The sequence below is a fragment of the Trichosurus vulpecula genome, chromosome 4 (genome assembly GCF_011100635.1).
Source record: "Trichosurus vulpecula isolate mTriVul1 chromosome 4, mTriVul1.pri, whole genome shotgun sequence".
Taxonomy (NCBI): Eukaryota; Metazoa; Chordata; class Mammalia; order Diprotodontia; family Phalangeridae; genus Trichosurus; species Trichosurus vulpecula.
In genome coordinates, this window is record NC_050576.1 from 217,984,320 (window position 1) to 218,007,873 (window position 23,554).

Genomic DNA, 23,554 nt, shown 5'->3' on the forward strand with positions numbered 1-23,554 from the left:
TAACCCTAATTAAAGAAAATATTCAACATTATTCTGCACAGCCCATCTCCCAACCATTTCTGAAAAAGAAACCCAGTGAAGTAAAAACATTGGACTGGAAGACAAGAAATATGGATTTTATGGATTTTAGTTTCTATTCTATGATTTATATTGCCATTATGAAAGAAAGATGGAGTGGTTCCCAAAGGAATATGAAGTCTGAGAAATATGAAGGAGGTAGAAAATTGCAACCAGGTAGATCTCTCCCCATTGTCTTAGTGATGTGTTTTAGTAAAGCGTCTCAGTGTTTTAGGTATCTGTACATCTGAGGTTGATGAGACTGAAAGCTCCTTAAGGGCAGAGACTTTGTTTATTTTCCTTTTTGTATCCCTCAAAACTAGCACAGGTTGTTGCATTTAGTAAACAAAAGTTGAATTCAACTTGGGGTCTCCTTTTATTTCCTCGCCTTTCTAAAAAGCACCAATAAGCTGTGCAACTTTCACTTCTTCCCTGAGGAGCTATTATAGTAAGGATGGCCCTGGGGTCTGAGCACTGGAATAAAAAAAAAGAGAAAATCTGAAATGTACCCAACAGTATAGTAGAAATTGGACCTCATGGTTCAAAGTAATCAGTGGTGACTTTTCCTTAATCTCCTCTGTTCCTTTACAAATCTGTTAGTCCTGAATTACAAACCAACTTCAGGTACACAAAAAGTTGTTAGTAGGAGGTTAGAAATTCAGAACCCATTTCCCCATAACAATGTTACACATAATGATCAGTTCTCCAAGCTAGCCTTCAAAAGTCTAGTCAATTTAAAATTTAACAAAAGTAAATAATTATACTAATTACTACAGTATAACATAACCACTATGATTAAGAAAGTTTTGAATGGAAAATATATTTTCATCTACCACTGGGAACACATCTCTACCATCACCCCCACCTGATCAAGGACTGACCTCGCTCCTCACTACTGTCAGTGAGAGGCTCCCATGGCTTGGGGAAGGGGTTGAGAGCAGTAAGGATAGTGAGGAGCTGAGGTCTATTACCAATGCCTTTGGGAATGAGCAAGACATTGGTTCATCCAGGCTCCCGGGTTACCCTTTGGTCCTGAAAAAACCCTGGGATTCCAAAGCCAGCTTTGCTATTTATCACATTTGCAAACTTGGAAAAGTTGGTTCCCTGCTCTGGGCTTCAATTTTCAGAAACAGACAATAAGAGCTTTATCAGATGAGTGAAAGGTCTGTTTCAGCTCTAATATGCTATGCTTCTGTCCTGATACTATGATGGACCCCACAAAATGGACTGCCTGCTTTCCTTTTCATCCACTGCCATCACCTTTTGCTTCAGACTAGAGACTCTCCTTCCTTAAATCCCCTACTGGACATAAGATAGCCTAGCAGCTTCTCTCCTTCCTTTCTACCACTGGAGAATGTGTGACCTTAAGGTTTTCATAGAGTTTTTACTGCAAGCAATAGCTAGAAAAATAAAAAAGAAATAAAAGGCTTCTTACACTTGACCTGACCCCGAATACTAGTTAATCTTTCCCCAACCCCAACCTTCAGAATCTGTAAGGAAAGACATTCACACCTAATGATGATGCTCCACTATCAGGTAAACAAAGGTCCAAAATAAGACTCAAATACAACGCAGAAGAACATCCATATTTAGTGCTGGCCATTCAAGGCTCAGGCTAGACCAACACTGTAGGAACAGAAAAAGCAGCTATGGCGGGGGGGGGGGGGGGGGGGGGGGGGGGCCTCTCTTCCCCCGTAATTCTCTTCGTGATAATTTTGTCTGAGCAAATTTGGCCCTGGAAAAGGTAGAAAGCAGAAACCAAAGCTGAGGATGAGGAAGGAGGCATCCTATGGTCTACTACTTCAATCAGAGGATATGAAAGGGAAAAACAAGAATGAAATATCCGTGACAGCTGGAAGGAAAATGGAACTCCTGTGGGTGGTATAAAGCTAAAAAAAAAAGCTTACACGTAATCAAAAAACACAAATCTAAGTAACTGAATACCTCTTTTTCTCCATATCCTAAAGATGTCCATTGCGTTGCCTGGCCTTCATAAATCATAGGCTTCTTGACCACAAAATAAAACTGAGAAAACTGGCTAAAAAAGCTATTCAAATTAATGGTGTTCCAGGAGCTAAGGATACTGAGGATATTCTCCAGCATAATTTTGGCCGCAATGAACTTTCCGTTTACCACCTTCGCTGTGTTGTCATCTATCCAAAAATCCTTAAACTTCGCCATCAGGCCCTTCTGGGGCTTCATACAAATTATATCATCATACTGGTGCCATTCTGTGAGTAAAAGAAAGAACTGTGGTAAACATACACAATTAAGAGCAATTTTTTGGTTACTCCAAAGTTAGATGAATCCAGGCCTAATTGGATCCCAAAAGTAAAGTTTATAGATTATGTTTAAATTAAATCTAGGGGACTGTCTTTGGTCATCCAATATATCTAACATCAGGGCAATGTGTTTAAATTTTTCTATCATAGCCTTAAATGCAATCGCTTTAGGATTTCAGCAAAATGTATTATTACCATCGTGAAAATGGTTTTTTGTAAGTAATTTGGTGAAAGATGTGAGAGAAATATAACTCTGTTGATTAATAAATTGTTAAGTGTAAACTTTCCAGATTTTGAAAAGTGCAGAGTAGCAGGAAAGAAAGGAAGGTGAATATGACTTAATCTGGAAAACTGTTTTTTATGCAACATAACAGATCTCTGTTCTTAAGTGGGCAGTCTAGCCTTTTGTAAGTTGTTAATAGGCTTGAGAATAAAAATGGAGGACAGGGCAATATCAGGGCCACATGCTCCAAGTCCCTCTTCTTCCTGAAAAGTTGCCTTAGATGTCCATGCACCAGCTTCAGATGGGCAAGTTTGACTCCTGTGTAAGTAGAAAGATATAGAATAAAAATTGATCTGAAAAGCCAATATGGATGTAATTGTTAAGAGAGTGAAGTAAATATTTTATAAAGAAAAAAACAAAAATCAGTAATGGTGAGTTCTTCCTTTTGTGGCAGATTAGTAACTGAGTTAGGGTGCCAGTGTTTTAAGATTTCAAGATCTAGTCCCATGCTTAAAGGACAATGATTTGACTTTAGTTAAGAACTTGAGAGTGCAAAGGAAAAGATTTTCAGAAATCAATCTTTAACCAGCTTTGGTCTATGAGTAAGGTCAGATAAGAGTCTGGTTAGTCCTGTCCATCCGCCTTTCAGGATAATATGTAGGTGGCCCATATTAAGTTTAATACTATATAAATATTGGATATGGTAAAATTATTGGTTATTTCAATCTGTGATTATTATATAGAATCTTAGATATTTCCTTATACTGTTCAACCTGAGAATTATTTCATTAAGTCCTTCTGTGCAAAGCTCTCAAAGGATTCTCTGCCTGGAATAACTGGCCATTCCTTGACAGCAAACACCTTAGAACTATCTGCCTGGTAAAAGAAATAAGTCATCCAGAATCTTAGGGTAAGAAATTCCAAAAGCAATAACTTACAACACTTATCCCAGCATACTTTAAGCAAACCTAATGATAACATGTGTGGATTCAAACTGTTTGTAAAACTTTATATGTATTTTTAAGTATATATCTATATTGGCAACTGGAAGCCTAATACTTAGGCCAGGCCCTCATCTGAAAAGTCTTAAAGACAGGTAAAGGAGGCAGAGGATTGAGAATTGATACAACTCCTTAAGGAAACAGAGAACAAGGTTAGAGAGAGCTAGGTATCATCAACACATGGTTTTTAATAAAGAAATGTGAATTTATGGATAATATTTTTTTTCTTTTGAAGTATTAAAAGTACTGGGAATTGGAGAGTTAAATGTTACCATCAGCGATTATAAACCTGGATTTTATTTGGTTTGAAATCTGTCCTGAAGGAAATCAGAATGTGGTCTGTGTGTGTTCTCCTATCAGGATAATTGTGATAAATCAGAACCTAATACAAAAGACAATTGCTATTTGGCATTAAGGAAATTTATTAGCCATATGACCCCAAGCAAATTACTTTATATCTGTTTACCACAGTTTATTATTCTGTAAGAAGATAATGATTGCAGCCACCTCCCAGGGTCATTGTGGGGGGTCACGTGATTGTAAAGTGCTTAACACAGTGCCTAGTACAAAGCAAGTATTATATTATTGTTAACTGTTTTTATTCTTTCTTTAATTATATGTAATTGCATCATATTTGATAACTTTATATAGATGTGATCATTGTATAATGCCAATGGTGATGAAATGAATGATTTTCAATATAAGGTAATTTAGAAACACATTCAACTAAACAGAGGCCACTTGATTGATAATGAGTTTTGTCTCAAGTTTCAAATACATACTATTATTTATGGTATTGTTATTTTTCTAAATTTTCTCATATTGTAAAATTTGGTAAACTGCTGTATTTCAGCTATGTCGTTAGAAAAGCAACTTCTCTTATAATCTGGATGTTGTTAGATTAAGAATTATACTGTTAAAAGAAGGTTTTAAAAAATGAATCAGAAAGCTGTTAGGTCATTTTATTAGCCCTGCTGACCAAAGGCCATAATATTCTGAAGTACTATAATTAAGAATTTAACAAACTTCCACTTTTACCTATATTTAAGAGGAAGTTTCTTCTAAAATTATTTGGCTATCACTTTTGAAAATTATAAGATTGTTAACTAAGTAATTTGGAGTTATTGCTACAATGTTAAAATCTATCAAGTGACACCAGGGCGGAGCCAAGATGGCGGCTGGAAAGCAGGGACTTGCGTGAGCTCCCCACCAGGTCCCTCCAAAAACCTATAAAAAATGGCTCCGAACAAATTCTAGAACTGCAGAACCCACAAAATAGCAGAGGGAAGCAGGGCTGCAGCCCAGGAAAACCTGGATGGTCGCTGGGTAAGGTCTATCACGCATGGAGCTGGGAGCAAGGGGAGCAGAGCCCAGCGTGGGCTGCGCCAGGACCAACCAGACCAGGAGCTGGACGGAACAGGCCCTAGGGCCCTGAATCAGTGAGCTGTGGCAATTACCAGACTTCTCAACCCACAAAGAAGGTTACTGGGAAAAGCTGCTGGGGAAGGGGGGGAGCGGCGCGGCAGAGTGAAGGAGTTCACAGATTGGCCACCGCCCCAGGGGCAGCGGGGCAGGTGCAGCTACAGAACTACAGCTGCAGTTGCTTCTGGCCCCAGGCCCACCTGGCAGGAGAAATTAAGTGGCAGATCCCAGCGGGAGTACAGAGCCTGCTTAAGATCTGAGTCCAGTCCGGGTTAGCAGTTCTTGAGGGAGGAGGAGTACTGGTGTGGCAGAGCTTGCTGTGTAGAAATAGCTCTGAAAACAACAGCACAGCCCCTCAAGCTTGGAACAAAGTGCTCTATACTCTACAAGCAGCCATACCCCAATGAAAAGCTCAAGGGTCAAGTAGTTGGCTGGGAACATGGCCAGGCAGCGAAAACACTCTCAGATTCAGACCCAGACTTTGGAATCTTTCTTTGGTGACAAAGAAGACCAAAACATACAGCCAGAAGAAGTCAACAAAGTCAAAGAGCCTACATCAAAAGCCTCCAAGAAAAACTGGTCTCAGGCCATGGAAGAGCTCAAAAAGGATTTGCTTCCTTCTGCTATTTTGTGGGTTCTGCAGTTCTAGAATTTGTTCAGAGCCATTTTTATAGGTTTTCGGAGGGACATGGGGTGGGGAGACACTCATGCAAGTCCCTGCTTTCCAGCCACCATCTTGGCTCCACCCCTACGTATGTATTTTAAAAAGAAACTTGGTAATTGATTAATCTGTGAGAAAAAGTACAAAGAAAAGACCTTGCAAAATTTTTTTTGTTAACTTATAAGGATTCTTGGAACCATCTAATAACAAAGTTTTTATTATAATCCTTGCACATAATGGGGTGGAAATTTTCAGACCTGCTTATGATGTAGAGTGGGTGTGTGAGTGTGAATTTGGAGGTTTATAGCAAGTAGCCAGTGTTGTTTCTCTAGGAATGTAAGTGAACTATCACTTCACTATCCAGAAGGCAATTATTTTCTTGACTTCTAGTGATATATTTTATACCAGGATGAGTTCATACTCTAGAAGCAAGGAGAAGACAAAGGAAGAAAAGGATATTGAGTAAACTTTTAAAGGTCTGATAAACTTTTTTGTAATAAGGCTAATTTAATTGGGTATATTTGTGGCATTGCTTCACTTAGAAAAATTAAAATCTCTTCCCCACTGCAAACAGTTTTTGACTGGGTGGGGGGTGGGGAGGAGGGGTTAATTAGGAATTTGAAATAATTAGGAATTTATTTTGTTCTGGTACTTTTGGGGATTTATTTATGATACTTAAAAAAGATAATTTACACCAACATATTTTTGATAAATTCCAATTTTAAGGATTTATTTTTCCTTTATTGAATAAGAGTTAGCTGTACGTTTAGAGGTTTCCAACTAATTTATTCCATTAGATCCTAATGACTGCCTTTTCAAAGCAGCGTAAATTTTAAGTTTTTTTAAGAAAGAGAAATACTTTTAGGAAGGAATTTTTAAGTAAAAAAAAAAATCTTCTGTATACATGTTTAAATAAAACACTTTTGTGTGATTTTTATAAGGCCTGATAAATTTTATTTGTAAGCTAATTTATTGTAATAATTTGATAGTATTAGTAACAATTGTGTCCAGTCCTACTATGATTACTGAGACTTTACTGTTCGAAGAAAAAGCTTTTTTGGGACTCTGAATAATCTTTGTGAGTTTTCTTCTTAGGTTTGTTGTGTTCTTAGGCCAACCTTAAATAGGCACTTTAAGAAAAAAATGTCAACAGCTCAATGGAAGCTACATCTGAGATACAAGGATAGTGAATATCTGTCCCTGGGAATAAGGTAGGAAGGTCATGACTTTCTTAATTCATTTTCCCATACAAGAAATCTGGCTAGAACCTATGTGTAAAGCATGCCCTGAAACGCATGGAAACTACTTAAAGTAGGTTCTCACGCTGAGTGATACCACCCCCTAGGAGGTTCTGGAACAGTCCAGGGGGCAGTGGTAGCCTCAGGTGCAAGTGGGGGGAGTTGAATTTAAAAAAGGGGGTGGTGGAAGCATAAGGAAAGAGAAGAAAATTTTGCAAAACCATTCGCACATGTTTCATCTGTCATGTAACAGAGTTAAAGTTGTAGTGATTACATTATTTTCCAAATAAGCACACAAAATGCAAATTATAACTGATCAGTGGTCAAGTCCACCAACAGGTCTCAACAAGCAAGTGTTGGCAGGTAAGCATGTCGCACATTGTTGGGAAGTCAAGTCCAGCATGCATCTGCAGGAATATGTACATTTAATGATTTCTTTACAATATAATACTATACGGTTACATAATGCAATACTGCATCATCAAAATTTCAATGCAGGAAAAAAACAAATTTATGATAAATTATTAAATTTGAGATGCATTTTTAAAATATATATATTTTTTGAAATGATACAAATTTTATTTTAAAAAACCATTAAAAGGTTAAAGAAAGTCAATTTCCAGGGGGACAATGAGTAATTTCTTTTTGAAAACGGGGTAGTAGGCCAAATAACTTTGGGAACCTCTGACTTAAACTACCTTAAAGATGATTCCATTGTTTAAAAGGATTCTGAGAGCAGTGGTTTGTATTTACGACCATTTGATATTGGTTAATAACTGAACATGTTTACTATAGACAACGTTTCATATAGGCTGTTTTCTGTATACAATCTGGGATTATTATATTCATACATCTCATCCCAAATCTTTTGTTGTTTGTTATTAAGTATCTTAAAGCAAAATCATTTGTGTAATGTTGAACCTAGGGAAGAAAAAGCATCTACTTACCATGAGTACCAGTTATATTAAGATAAGTTGTGATTTTTCACAATGAATCTCTTACTGTTACCAATGTGAGATTATAGTCAATATTTGCTATCAAGGATATGCGACTCTTGAGAGCTGAAGCCAATCAAAGGTATGATTACTAGAACTTGCTATTTGAGACCTTATGGGATGGTCGCTGATATTATTTTGAGTCTGATTCCAGGTATGATAATCAAGGAATGCTGTTAAACCAATGATCCACGATGACAACAACCCTATGGGGTTGACGTCCATGAACTGCAGGGGAAGTTCACACAGGAAAGGTTGAGACAGCATCTCTTGGCATGGGCTGAGATAGGATTATCCTGACTCAATTTCCCAAGTATGATTTTCCTCTTGAATGGAAAATACCCTATCTGGCTGACTTTAAGCCTGGCTCAAAGCAACTGGTTATCTATATAACTTTTGCCTGTAACTGACATGAAGTTAGGGAAGCATTATTCCCTTACTGTATAGCTATGTCCCTGATTCTTTCATGGCAAATTTCTATAATCATGTTAGGTGCTCAGTATACAACTAAGTAGATCTTTTATTACTAGAACGCATCTACTACAGTGAGATACAGGTATAAGATTTGAGCTAATTCAACATGACTAATGTGAAAATGTTTAATATGAATGTATATGTAGAGCTTATATCAGATTGCACACCATCTTGGGGGTAGGAGAGGGAAAGCAGAGAAAATTAAGAACTCAAAATCTTATGGAAGTGAATGCTGAAAACTAAAAATAAATTAATTCAAAAAAAAGATTTTAGCTAGTTACCTGTCTTGGTAATCAAAATGGGCTCCTTAGCACTTAGTTCAACAAGTGCCCTTGAAGAGTTTGGCCTTTGTTTCCTTTGATTAATTCAGTGTCTTTGATTGAGTCTTACTAGGTGCTAAACCCCACGCCCAAACCCCTATTAGGTGTAAAACCTTGGTGGGTGTGGATTGGCAACTAAGGTGGGGCCCAAAGTGGGGCTAACTCCAGGAAGGGCCTAGTTTACATGTCTAGGAGAGCAGAGGCTTTTAGACCAGGTGGGTTTAAGTTCACCTCTCTGTGACGATTCTAGGTCACGTGGATGAGTCACATGTGTGACTCACCCCTGACGCTGGAAAAGATATAAAAACCAGGGGTTGGCTGTTTGTTCTTTGGAGCTCTTTGCCGCAGCAGTGGTGGCACATGACTCTGGGCCAGCCTTTGTTCTGAGCTCCCAGGCTGAACTTAGATGTTGGTAACTATGAATTGTATTGGGTCTGTCTGTTGATGTTTGTAATTTGTTTGTATTTTGTTCTGAAGTTCAGGGTGCTGGCTTTTTCCCCTGAACTAAGTGAATGCTGTCTGTGTGCTGAATTAAAGTAAACTTGTCAACCCCTTTAACCTTGCTTTCCTTATTAAGGCAGATCAAAAGAACCTGTGCTTTCCCAGCATGCCAGCAGCTTTCTGGGCTCTGGCTGTGGGTGGATCTTACACCCCCACAGAAGCTGCTAGCCAGATTGTGGAAACATTACCCTAGAATTTTAGTCCTTTCTATATTCCAAACAACTAAGTAATGGAATATTTAGCCTTGTCGCCTGTCTGTTACTAGTTATATATTCCCTTCCAAGGACATATAATCTTCAGTGGGTTCCATGAGGGTTCTTTGGCATTCAAGAGTGTCACTGACCCTTTTATTAATAATATGCTACCACTATTAATACAATGATTAATTACCCAGAAACTATGTCTCCAAAATTTTTAAATGTCACAATAGCTAGAAGTCACTTTAGACAGGATATACAGCTCAAAAACCATCAGCAGGCAGACAATACACTGGGGAGAAGAAACAAGTAGGAAGGTTTATAAAGGTACATTAAAAGGGCTGACATGCAACAAATAAAAAAAAATACAGAAGAGACTTGGGACAAGGGTGAGGATGGGTATCAATTTTAATAATCCAAAAACCTTTCCATGACTCACATGATCAGAGCCCTTCCCAATGAAACTCTGGTCCCTTTTACTTAGGACTGCCCTAATAAACAGAGCTGCCCAATAATTATGAAATCTTGGGCAAGAAATTGAAGAGGCACAGACTGTTTTCCCCATTGTTGCCCATTAAAAGGCAAGAGAAAAATGGGGAAGCGAAATGCTCATTAAAAAGATGGTACCTGAGAATGGAATTTGAATTTCTAGACCAATGACCAACTCAAATCAAGTCAACAATTATTAAGTGTCTTCTGTATTCCTTAGACAAATATACATGCTAAGTGCTGGTAACATAAAGAATGGCAAAAGATAATCTCAAGGAGGTCACAGTCTAACGGGGCAGAAACATGCAAACAACATGTTCAAATACAGCATATTCACGATAACCTTGAGTCAACCTCAGAGAAAATGCACTAACATTAAGGGGAATAGGAAAGGCAATGCTGTGAGGTAGGTATTATAGATACTATTACTCCCATGACACAGATGAGGAAACTGAGGTTAAGTAACTAGTTCACAGTTAAACAGATATTAGAGGCTAGATGCAAAAGCAAATCATTTCTGACTCCAAGTATGTTGTCCACTATACCATGTTTAAAAAAAGCAAAGATAACCTAAAAATCAATTCTTTGGACTTTGTTGAAAATATAAAAGTAGTTAAGTGACTAATGAACTATAATTCATAGGAATGATCAAAACGATCAGCTGGTAGCTTACCTCCAGATCTCAGAAGTGATTCCTTTATGAACAAACAGCGGTTGACATGCTCTCCAGACTTTGAAGATTTTTTGTATATGAATTCATACTCGGGGTCTGAGCCATGAACAATGCAGTATTTGTAAGGAATAGATTTGTGCACTTGGTTCTTAGAAATCATCATGTTGCCTTCAATAAGGAATCCATGTTCACCCAGGTCTCTACAAGCACAACATAAAAAGCTGCTAACACTGTGTGATGACCAACTTCGGTAGACATAGCTCTTTTCAGCAATGCAATGATCTAAGACAATTCCAAAAGACTCAAGATGGAAAATGCTATCCACATCCAGAGAAAGAACAATGGAGTCTGAATGCAGATTGAAGCATACTACTTTTCCTTTTTTTTCCTTTCTGGTGGTTTTTCCCTTTGGTTCTAATTCTTTACAATATGACTAATGTGGAAATTATGTTTAATATGATTGTATATGTATGGCTTCTATCAGATTGCACAACGTCTTAGAGAGAGGGCAGGGGAAGGAGGGTGAGAAAATTTAAAACTCAAAATCTTATAAAAGTAAATGTTGAAAACTAAAAGTAAATATTTAAAAAAAAAAAACATAAAAAGCTACTGTTAGAGGCACGACTCCCTTCAAATCAAAGTACATGTCACCATCTACACCAGGTTTTCCTATCCTCCCCCCAGTCCTTAGTGTTTTTTTCCACCCTGAAATCACTTTGTACGATTTTGTATTTTTAAATTTGTATAATTTATAATATTATCATTGTATAATATATAATATTAGAGAAATGCAAATTAAAAAAACCTTTAGACAGCATTTTACACCTATTAGATTAGCTAAAAAGACTGAAGGGTATATCAACAAATGTTGGAGGGGATGTGGAAAAATTGGGACCCTAATTCATTGTTGGCGGAATTGTGAATTGATCCAAACATTTTGAAGAACAATTGGGAATTATGCCCAAAGAGTTATTAAACTGCTTATACCCTTTAACCCAGCAATACAACTACTAGGTCTATTTTCAAAGATGATTAGGGGAAAAGGAAAAAACCTTTATGTTCTAAAATGTTTATAGCAGCTCTCTTTATGGTGGCAAAGAAATGGAAAATGCAAGGATGCCCACCAATTGGGGAATGGCTGAACAAGCTGTAGTATGTAATTGTGATGAAATAATACTGTGCTATAAGAATGAAAAAAAAGAAAGACTTGCATGAAATAATGAAGAGCAAAATGAGCAGAACCAAGAGAACATTGTATACAGTAACATTAATATTGTTTTATGAATGATTTTGTGCGAATAAGTCATTTCAACTATTATATATGCCCCAATTAACTAAAAATATAAAGGACACATGAAAAAAGATGCTATTTGCATCCAGAGAAATAAATGATAAAAGAACATATAGAATATTTTACACATATATACATACATATGTATGCAGACACACATAACTATTTGTGTCTAATGGTAGCCTGGGGGGGGGGGGGGCGAGGAGAAAAAAAAAGAAATGTACATGACAATTTTATTACATATTTAAAAGGAATGGCAAGTTGTACATGGTGGAATTGTGGTTTCATGTGCATATCATTTTTTATGTTGCGGAAGGGCTTGTTTTGTTTCATGAATTAGGAATACATTTTTTTAAAAAGAAAGGTTAAAAATAAGAAATAGGGAATGCTTAAATACTTCAATATTGCTACCAAAATCCCTAAGCTTTATAAAGTAATATCGCATTTTTGCTGATATTTGTTAATATGACAAAAAAAAAGATTTCTCTCCTCCCCCAACCCCGGAATTCTTTTTTTTAAAATATATTTTACTTTTTTCCCCAATTACATGTTATAACCAATTTTTTAACTTTTGGGTTTTTTGTAAATTTTTTCATATTAAACTTAAATATAAAATGAGAAAAGAAAAAAATATTGTCATATACACAGCTGACCATAAGAGAGATTCAATATAAAACAATAAATTTCCAATTCAAGAAAATGTATATAATAAATACTATACATTGTTTTCAAAACTGCCCAGCTTTTCTTTACTTCCTTGTTGGTTTTCTTTTGTTCTCTGCTACTCACTTTTTACTTTATTTTTCCCCCTCCACTCCCCACCCCGAAGAAGGCTACAATTAAGCATGGACATATATACATATACAGAGATATCTATAAACACACTTATATATACACACATATATATAAGACCATTCTAAGCTTATTTCCTCCTATCATCTGTTTATCTAGGCACTAGAATCTTTCTTCATAAGTCCAAGTGTCTGCATGTTTTTCTAAGTCAACTAGCTCATGATCTCTTACACCACAGCAATATTCCAACTGAATCACATCCTATTTGAGACTGTCTATGAAAGTTTTTCCCCCAATTTTCTGCATTCCTTGGCTGCATAGGTTTTATTTATACAAGAAAATTTTAATTTAAAATAATCGAAATTATCCTATCCTTTTTACACTTCAATGATGCTCTCACCTTTATAATATAAGGTCTGATACTGCTCAATTTACTTCCTTTACATCCTTTTTCCCTGGTTTCTTTGAAGTTCCTGACCTTTTGTTCTTTATTTTGTTATTTTTTTGTTATTATTTGTTATTATTTTTGTTATTTTTTCTAACAGCTAAATAATGTTATTATTTTTTCTAACTCAGTAAAAAATTTTAATAATTTAATTGGGATAACATTGAATAAATAGATTAGTTAGGTAAAATTGTCATTTTAAAAACGGTATTGGCTTTATCTACCCGTGAACAATAAATATTACTTCGATTATTTAGATCTGAGTTTATTTGTAGAAAAAGTTTTATGTTTACGTTCATATAGTTGCTGTGACTGTTTTGGCAGGTATACATTCAGGTATTTTATACTGTCTAGCTATTTCAAATGGTCTAACCCAGGCCTGGATGACACATAGCCTGTGGGACCACTTGCAGCCTGCCAAAGTGGCTGTGCAGGCCTGTATTTACATCCTCTACATTTTTTTGCAGGTCGCCCAAAATCTTTTCACAGGCAGCAGGTTGAGCAGGCCCGGTCTAAAACAATACTGAATAATGTGGCTGAGAAATAGTGTAGTTTCTCTATTTTTCATTTATCACTGAATCTATTTTAGCTTTAACTTTGTCTGAGATCATGATAACTACCCCTGCTTTTTTTTACATACTAAATTCTACTCCTGATCTTTATTTTATCTTTGTGTGTAGCTCTCATTTTTTATGTTTCCTAAAAGCAACATACTGTTGAATTCAAATTTTTAATCTGCTATCCATTTGTTTTATGGGTAAATTCATCCCATTCACATCCTAAGCAACCATTACTAATTTTGTTCTTCCTCCTTCCTTTTTTCCTCACTATCTTCATCCTATTTACCCTATCCCTCTTCACTCTGTTTTACTTCTACCCACTACCTTGGCCCGCTATTCCTTAACCTACCCACCCCTCTACAAGTCCCTCCCTTATCCTTTTTCCCCACTCTATCCCCTTGCACTCTTATTCCTTTCTGAATTTAAATGACTTCTATACCCTTCTAGATGTTGTTCCCTCTTTAACCCATTGCCAGTAAGAGTAAGGTCCCAGCACTATCTGCCCTCCCCCCCGTTGGCTTCAATTTTTCCTTTTGTGCCTCATAAGTATGAAATAGTTTAATTTTTTTTAGAATCACCCCACGAGCTCAATCCATGCTTTTCTTTCAAACTACCCAAATAATGGTAATCTTAAGAGTACTGCTAATGTTTTCACACATACAAAGTAAACAATTTGACCTTATTGAGTCCCTCATAATTGGTTTTAATGTTTACCTTATATTTCCCCTGGATGTCATATGTCAAATTTTCCCTTAAGTACTGGGGTTTTTGTCACAAAAACCTGAAAGCCTTTGAGTTCATTAAATGCCTATTCTTTTTTTCTTCATTCAGGATTATACTTAACTTTTCTGGGTAACTTACCCTTGGTCTCAGCCCCAGCTCTTTTGCTCTACAGAATATAGTATTCCAAGACCTAGCCATAATCCTTCAATATAGTAGCTGCTAGGTCTTGTGTAATCCCTACTGTAGCTCCATGATATTTCAATTGTTTTTTTCTTGTTGTTTCCAATATTTTCTCCTTAACCTGGGAGCTTTGATACTTGGCTGTGATATTTCTGTGTTTTCCTCCTGGGGTCTCTTTCAGGTGGTGGGTGATCAATGGGTTTTTCCTATTTCTACTTTGCTTTCTTGTTCTAGAACTTCCGGGCTTGTGTTTTTTTAAAGTTTTGAGTTCCAAATTCTATCCCTCTCTCCCTCTTCTCCCCCCTCCTTGAAACAATAAATAATCAGATATAGGTTATATATGCATAATCACATAAAACATTTTCATATTAGTCATTTTGTACAAGAAGATCTGAATAAAAGAAATAAAGTGAAAAATAGCTTGCTTCAGTCTATATTCAAACGATATCAGTTCTTTCTCTGGAGGCAGATAGTATGCTTCATCATTAGTCCTTTGAGATTGTCTTGGATCACTATATTGCTGAGAACAGCTGTCATTCACAATTCTTCATGATATAATACTGCTGTTACTAAAATATATTTCGTACTTATATATTCCATATCATATCCCCCAAATAAAATATAAGCTTCTTGAAGGCAAGGCCGCTTTTATTTTTTGCCTTTATATCCCAGGCAACTCAATGCCTCACTTGCACATAGCACACTGAATAAATGTTTTACTGAATTTAATTAAACCTCAAATTGTAGAAATTTCTCAAACTAAATGTTAGTAGGCTTTTTGTCTTTCAGACTTAACAGGTCCACTGCTGTGAGTTTTAAAAGGCAACTTTTAATAGGTGTGAAACAGTTTATTAAGCACCTATTTTACAGTTTCTTTGTTTTTAGTACTTTTTCTCCCAAAAAGCATCACATTTTTATTGAAAAGATACATTTCCTACATGTATTTATTCTCTGTCAAAATACAAGTCATAAGCTCAAAATGAAAATAATAAATTTAAGTTTGAAAAAAGTTTATTTGAAAATCAATTTTATCAACCTAGTTTTGTACATGTATTTCCCTCTTACGATTCCTATTTAGCCACATCTTCAAAATATTTCTTACAATAAGTTTTTAAATGTACTTACTTTGCGCAGTTCATCTCACAGACATAACTACTCCAAGCATCTTCACACAAGCCTTCTCCTCCTTTTATGAATACTTTATCACAATCAGGATCAAATGAAAAATCCCGAGACAGAATTGCATGGAAGTATATTCTGATTCTTTCACCAAGATTTAATGCCCTAGAATATGTGCACAAGCATATATATATATATAAAAACAATGAAAAAAAATTAAGTCATTCTTTTAAAATGTGTTTTCACACACACACACTACTAACAAAGGTCCTTCTTGATCACATATTTATGACTAGATCAATCTTTAAGCAAACGAAATTCTACTTTTTGCCGCTTTAAGTGGAGGAATCTGAAGGAACTGTCCTCCAAAGAAACAAAGAAAGGCAGTCTGGGCAAAAAGAAAGAGCTAGAATTATACTACAGTAGATTTGCCATCTGGTATTTGCTGCTTGGAACAAAGAGTCATACAATAAAGCAACTATGTCAAATAAAAAAGTATAAATAATGCCCAAGTGGTTTCTAATCACCAAGACCACATCTGCATTGGTACACTCGGTTCTGATAGCCACATTCTGATTCACATTGTCAAGCTAGAGAATGTCTAGAGAAGGTTAACCATGATTTGAGATCAGGTCATATCATTTGAAAACTAAGTTAAAAGAATTCAAGATGTTTAACCAGAAGAAGAAAAGACTTATGAGGGACATGATAGTTGTCTTCAAGTGAAGGGATCCCAATTAGAAAAGGAATAAGACCAGTCCCACTTAACCATGGAGGTCAAAACTAGCGATGACTGATGACTGATATGACTGCCTCAGGATACAATAGTGAGTTTTCTCTCAGTAAAGGAGTCTAAGCAAAGGCTGGACTTACAGGCCTGACTTGGTCTCTGGGGTTCCTTCTAACTCATCAACTTTTTCTTTTTGTATCCAAGGTGGAAATAAGCAAATGACAGTATCAAAACCGGCAACAATGCCATGTATACTTTGGGAATATTCATCTGGGAAACCTATCTATGGACAAGATTTGTTAATGGTCAAAGCTTTGCTTTTACTTTTGCCTGGTCTTTAATTCCTTTTCATTGGCAGACTGGCTTCTTTGTTCCTTTGAAGATCCCAGACTTCTTGAAGCAGAATCAACACAACTTCCAGGAGGTCCTTCTTGCTTTTTCATATCCTTAGGTTTATTTTTATCTTTTTCCTCTATTCTCTTCATTTCACTGGTAAGTTTCTCCTGAGTTTCAACTTCCTAGAACGCACAGACAAATCTCAAAATGTAATACTTAGAATGAGATAACAGAAGAAATCTGCTTTAGAGGGAAGAATAGTAGAGTTTAACTCAATAGAAGTCCCATGTTATTTAGTCCATTCCACAGGAACTGCCAAAACCTTCATTTACTTTATAAACAAATACACAATCCTATGTGCCAAGACAAAAGCCACCCATTTTTTACTAGGGAAATCCTGACTGTCTTTGTTGTTAAAGTAGTCATAGATTCCCTCCTCACATATAACCCCATCCCAGGAAACAATTCATTGATGCAACTCAACAGTAATACATTTCCTAAAGCTTTGCTTTTTGATGTTTCAATCTACAATTCTACTAACATTCTGGAACTTCTGCTTTTTATTTTTCACTTGTATTGTTTGTATTTTTGGTTTAGAAATGCTATGTTATTTTTCAAATCATGTCCAGAATGGCTTATTGTTTTATTTTAGAAAAGTGAAATGGAATTAAAGTTCCAAAGAAGCTGAATGATTCTAAGATCTTTGGGGGGAAAATGTCAAATAGAAAGGTTTAAGAAAATTGCAGCGAATTCAAGAAAAATCTGGGCACCCAAGTTATGTCTTGAAAATTTGCTTTATGCCAAACAAAAAGGTAAAAGTTTGTTGAACTTAAGTAGCTGTGTAGAATTTCCCAACACATTTCTCTATAATTAAATAATTGTATGGGCTATCGAAGGCAGTAAATCAACAATCATTTGAGTATTCCTTCTCTAGTCTCTGTGCCTTTTCACTGTCCCCCATGCCTGGAACTCCTTCTCCTCTCCAAATCCAAGAAGTCCTCCTTGGCCTTCTTCAAGGCTCAGCTAAACTCTCCCTTTTTACAGGGAGCCTTTCCCAGGATATGTCTTGGGTGTACAGGGTCATGTGCATGCTGTCTCCCCTATTAGACTGTGAGCCAAGGACTTAGTTTTGTCTTTCTTTGTATCTCCAGCACTTGGCACAGTGCCTAGCACATAGTAGGCACTTAATTAATGCTAGCTGACTTGACTGGGCTGCCCACAACATACACAACCCATCACAAGCATGGCTAGACACAAAAGAAACCACATGTTAATGCTCTAGGAGAGTAGCTCAGAAATGATTTGGGGCAACAAAAGTGATAAACAAATCACCTTCAATGTAGCATAGTGCAGTAAAATAGCAGGCATTTTATAATGATTGCTGACAGAAATACAATTTACAGAATAACTCCAAGAAAGGAAAACAACACTGAAAGACATTAGAACTATTACCAAATTAATGGCCAACTATAACTTTAGAAAACTGATATTTAAGCATGCATCCCTCATCTTAGCAATAAGATGATGAACTACATATGAGGAATGTGGTATACATACTCCAAGATACTGCCTATGCCTGACTGGTTTTACTTAAATGTATTCCTTTGTAACAAGGGAAGTCTCCTTGGTCTGGGCAAGAATAATCATTAAAACTGACCATGATGGAAAAAAGGTTTCAATTTAAACATTTATTTTACATATTAATGTTTCTTGAAAGAATGAACGAACATGAAACTGCTCCAAAACAACTACAAAACAACATACCAAGAAATGAAAATAAAGGGACATGAAGAACAGAGATGGGAGATTAATCAAGTGAAAGGCTCCCTAAAAAAAAAAAAAAACCACCAAAACCTCATGGTTACCAAAAGCTTTACTGGAAAACTCACTGTGGTCGCTGGTTCATTTACTAGCTGCTTCTTTGATTCTTGATTCTTGTTTTTAACTTCTTTTCCTGATCCCCTTGCTGGATTAGTTGACTTCATTTTAGCTTCCTAGAAAAAATAAAACCCCAAACATCAGACCCAGGGTAGCAAAACGAAACAGAGGTAATTTGGGTCAATGAGTTTAATAACATTAAAATCCTACTGCCTATCAGAAGCGGAAAGGATTTCCAATTCTAAACCACAGGTCATCACTTAACAAAACAACTTACTCTGGGAGGTGAGGCATTCATTTGTGGCTTAGATGTTTCTTTTCTTTTCCTTTGATTAGGAATGTCCGCTTTTGATTCTGGTAGAGGGACCTTCTGACTAGGATCTGTGTGTAAAGGGTCAGTTTCCTTGATTTTACATGAAGTCAGTTCAGGGAGAGGCCCCCAAGTGGCATCTTTAACCTTGGGTAATTCTATATCCTTCCCTTCTGTGGAAACGGGTCCTAGTGTCTTGACCAAATCAACAGGGTTATGATTTTCCTTCTCATTGACTCCTTCTAGTCTTCTGACTGACGGACCACTCTCAGGATGTACATCGACTTCCATTTTTTCCACTGGAGTACCCAAACCTGGAACGACCTTTTCTTTGGTTCTGCCCTTCTCTGACTCTATACCAACATGATTGTTGTTAGGACTCTCAGCAACTAAAGGAAATGAGATTTGGTTACTTCCATTTTGAACAACACTGCACTCAACCAGGGGCTTAGTTAAACCATCCTCCTGAACTTGGCTTTCTTTTGGGCTAGTTTTATTGTCCATTAATCCAGGGCTTGGAAGAGAACTCAGGCTAGACAGGGTTGAATGAGACAGGGACAGAGAGTCCAATTCCTCTAAAAGATGTTGATCTTTCTTCTTTTTCTTCTTCCTATTCCTCTTCTTTGTCTATACAGAAAAAAAGAAAGGCAAGTTAGCATCTTTGTATTCTTTTCCTCATTTTTAAATTGAAAATATTATTAGTAAGTATAACTACTGATCAATCCAGATCACTGGAAAGATTTTCTTAAAACCATTAAAATAATGTTCCTTACCAAGGTTTAGACAGAATTTAGGAAAATCGTCTTTAGTTTGCATGGCTGCTTGTGAAAGAGGTGTATAGGAACACTTAAATCCTTTCAAATATTCAAGCCTACTGTTTTTTCTCTTTTAAAGAAAGGAATACACATTTCAAGCAAGCAGCAACCTCAAAGAACATTTAAGTCAACTCTCCCATTTTGCTTATTTTTTTTTATCAATAAACAAACCACCAAAAAGTTATTGTCTATAATAGACAGAAGGAAGAGGCAGCCGTGGCATAGTGAATAGAGGTAACCATATAAGTTAGGAAGACCTGGATTCAAATCCTCTAAGTCACTGGATCTATGTCACATAGCAGCACCCAGGAAACTCCTAAAAAACAGACGTTATAGAGTAGCTGCCCGTAAACACTGGTAGAGTCCAATACAAAAAAACATCCAAGGCATTGTCTCTAGCTCTTGGGAATGCAACAACTTATTTGTTGTCCCTTAACATGATAGCTTTACAAAAAGGCATGGGATGACAAAAGAAATTGTGAACTTCATATTAAATGCACTTTGAATGGAAAATGCTTGCATCATTTCATAGCTACATTCCATTATCAAAAGGGTGTAAGTGCGTATTTCTACACGGCAGATACCTAGGTAGCCAGCAAAACACATTTAATATGTTTAATCTCCTTATATAAGCCTAAAGGAAAAAAATTCAAAAGAGACCAAAAGATTAATGAAGAGCAAAATAAAGTCAGAAGAGTTAGACAAACACAGGGCTCCCTTTTCTTTCCCTGGAGGCAAGGGTTTCGAAAGGGCAGAGATATGATGAGAAGCTTGTCAAAGGGTGATAGGGAGTATTTTGAATTGATTAATCTCTTAAATTTATTTCTTATGTACATATGCATGGTAAATTCTAAAATTTCTTTCCTTTCATAACGAATAGACCCGAGAGCCCTGAGTCTATTCCACTCCAAGTCCAGTCTTCCTTCTTAGAAGATAAATTAGAAGAATGAAAAACAAAGAATTGGCCTTTAAACAGGTCACCATCTCCCCGATGTGGGCCTTGAACTCACTGAATCCCAAAGTGTTAAACTCGACCCATTTAAGTTAATAGTTCAGCATACATTTTTTATACTTTACAGTGGAAAATTCATCCGATTTAACTCTAAAATCAAGAAGTATTCGCGTCTGAGTATTTTTGTTTCTGTTATTGTTTAGTTGTGTCTGACTCTTCTTGACCCTATTTGAGGTTTCTTGACAAATATATTGGAGGGGTTTGTCATTTCGTTCTCCAGATCATTTTGCAAATGAGGAAACTGAGGCAAACAGGGTTAAGTGATTTGCAGAGGGTCACACAGCTTGTAAGTGTCTCAGGCCAGATTTGAACTCACAAAGATGAGTCTTCCTGATTCCAAGCCCAGTGCTCTTATCTACTTTGCCACCTAGCAGCACCGCATCTGAGCATACCTCTGCCCAATAAAGTAAAGGAAGGGTTCAGAGAAGACAATAGCAACATCCTACCAAAAAAAAGTCACTTCTCCTCTCAGTTTCCTCCTCAGTAAAATGACAGTATTAGGGTAAATGACTTCTAAGGTTTTTCCCAGCCCTAATATAAAATGACCTCTTTACAAATGTGTCACACTAAATTGCAATGAGATCATGTACCTGTGACTTTCCTATTTACAGTTTGTATCAGAATCATTTCACACTGTTTACGATCACAAGAATAATGGAAACCATGAACTGTGAGAGCTAAGAGGGCTCAGACTATTTAATTTAGTTCAACTACCTCCTCTTTCAGGAGAAAAACCAAGGCTCCAGAGAGGGGAGACAGGAAAGTAGTATTTACTCTCTAACCAACTGAGTATAGGCTGTACTGAATATGCTACTGGAGGTGCACCAGAGTTCAGGGATGCTTCATTTGGAGAAACTCCCAATGGATGATGGTGGCAGAGACGTATCAAGGACAGAATACCAAGAAGCCAGCTGTGCTGGTAGGACAGCATCAGGCCCATGGGCTTTAGCTAAAATGCAAAAGGAAAGGTGAGTGGAAGTTTCCAACTGGGAAAGTTTCCATACTTCTCAGTAGTTCCAGGATACTCCTGTATTTAGACAATGATCAAAGTAACTCACAGATTCAGGGCTAGAAGGAACCTCAAAGTTCACCTATTCCAACTACCTCATTTTACAGATAGGAAAACTGAGGCCCAGAGAAGTTAAGTGACTTGCCTAACCCTAAGGTCAGTCTTTCAGTCAATCAGCTAGCATTTGTTAAGCGCCAGACACTGTGATAAGGGACGGATAGGGCTGATAAAGGAGGGATCTGAATCTAAGTCCTCTGACTCCAGAGTAAGTGCTTCATCTACTACATTATACTGAAATGAAAGTATTAGTATTTATTTTGTACCTACTATATGTACAGTCAAGCAGCTAGGTGGCACAACAGATAAAGTGCTGAGTCTGAAGTCAGAAAGACTAATCTTTGTGAGTTCGAATCTGGGTTCAGACACTTACTAGCTATATGACCCTAGGCAAGTCACTTAACCATGTTTGCCTCAGTTCTTCACCTACAGAAAGGAAATGGCAAACCACTCCAGTATCTTTGCCAAGAAAACCCCAAAACGGAGTCATGAAGAGTCAGACACAACTGAAAAACGATGGAAGAATAATAACAAATGTGTAGTCTCCACAAAATTCCTACTCTGTTGCTACATCTTGGAATTTATGCCAGCAGAACACATAGTGTGGCAGCTTCTATCAAAATGGAAAAGCTCCAAGTGATGTCCTGCATGAAAACAAGCCAACCAAGTATGGAGAAGATTATATCAGAGTAGCCACTAAGTGATGAATTCTATGGCCACGATTACTCATGAAAAAAAAAATAGAAAAATGGCCCTTAGCTTTATGTGTTTCCTTCCACTTTTAAGCAGCTACACTTAAATTTAAAAATCCATGTCTCTTGTTCTGCACAGCATCTTTGAGAGGTAGCTAGGTGGCATCCTGGTTGAAGCACTGGACTTAGAAATCGAGAAGACCTGAGTTTAAATCCAAGTTCAGATATTTATTAGCTCTGTGACCCTGGGCAAGTCACTTAATCATTCCCCTCTGACTGAGTTTATGAGAACCCAATGCAATTTCTCAAAAGATAAGAACTCCATGAACATTAATAATAAAGACAAATGGCAGCCTAACCTCCTCCAGTAATTTGGTGTGAAGCCTGATCTGATATTTAGAAGGAAGAAGAGAAGAAAGATGCATCTTTTTCTAAAAAATAGTTTTTAAAATTAAACATCAAAAATGGGAACACAAGAGATTGGATATAAAACCATTAATTTTCATTTTATGCCATTTCTTTTTAAGTATAAAATAAATTCCACACATTACTGTCGAAATTGTCCTGCTTGTTGATGCTTCCTTCTAAATTTTCTTCTGTTTTCTCTTGTATATTTTTAAAATGCTAGAATGGTAACTTTTTTTGCATCACTGTTGCTAGCGCACGCTCTTCTCCCAACCCTATCCCCTTCAATTAAAAAAGGGGGAAAAAAGAATCCTTGTGACAAATAAGAATAATTAAGCAAAACAAATCCATGCAGCACCATGTTCGAAAATATCTCTTTCTACACCTTGAATCCAACAACACCTTCTGCCATATTAATATACATCATAAACACATCCCCTGGAGTCATGATTGGCCATTTCATTGATCAAAGTTCTTAAGTCTTTTACATATACAGTCTGGTACAGAAATACATTCGACTCAGTAGGGAAATGGTGTTGAGGGTGGGGGAGGAAATATTCTTATGTAAGGAATAAAAATCTTTCTGACCCCAAAGGAAAGGAATTAAAAGGGGAGAAAGGGAAAGCAAAAAGAATCTAAGGAGTGCCCATCATTTGGAGAATGGCTG

The 23,554-nt window shown here is 36.7% G+C and overlaps 1 protein-coding gene across 1 annotated transcript in view; it reads right to left on the reverse strand.

Moving 5' to 3' along the window:
- Nucleotides 1-23,554, reverse strand: part of RNF213 (ring finger protein 213) — a 183,170-nt gene that overhangs the window by 126,727 nt on the left and 32,889 nt on the right. Inside the window, exons 3-8 of the mRNA XM_036754786.1 lie at nucleotides 18,865-19,524; nucleotides 18,599-18,703; nucleotides 16,698-16,891; nucleotides 15,650-15,808; nucleotides 10,534-10,733; nucleotides 2,002-2,288 (exon numbers count right to left, since the gene is read on the reverse strand). Coding sequence (XP_036610681.1) covers nucleotides 2,002-2,288; nucleotides 10,534-10,733; nucleotides 15,650-15,808; nucleotides 16,698-16,891; nucleotides 18,599-18,703; nucleotides 18,865-19,524 — 1,605 coding nt within the window. The remainder of the gene's footprint in view (nucleotides 1-2,001; nucleotides 2,289-10,533; nucleotides 10,734-15,649; nucleotides 15,809-16,697; nucleotides 16,892-18,598; nucleotides 18,704-18,864; nucleotides 19,525-23,554) is intronic.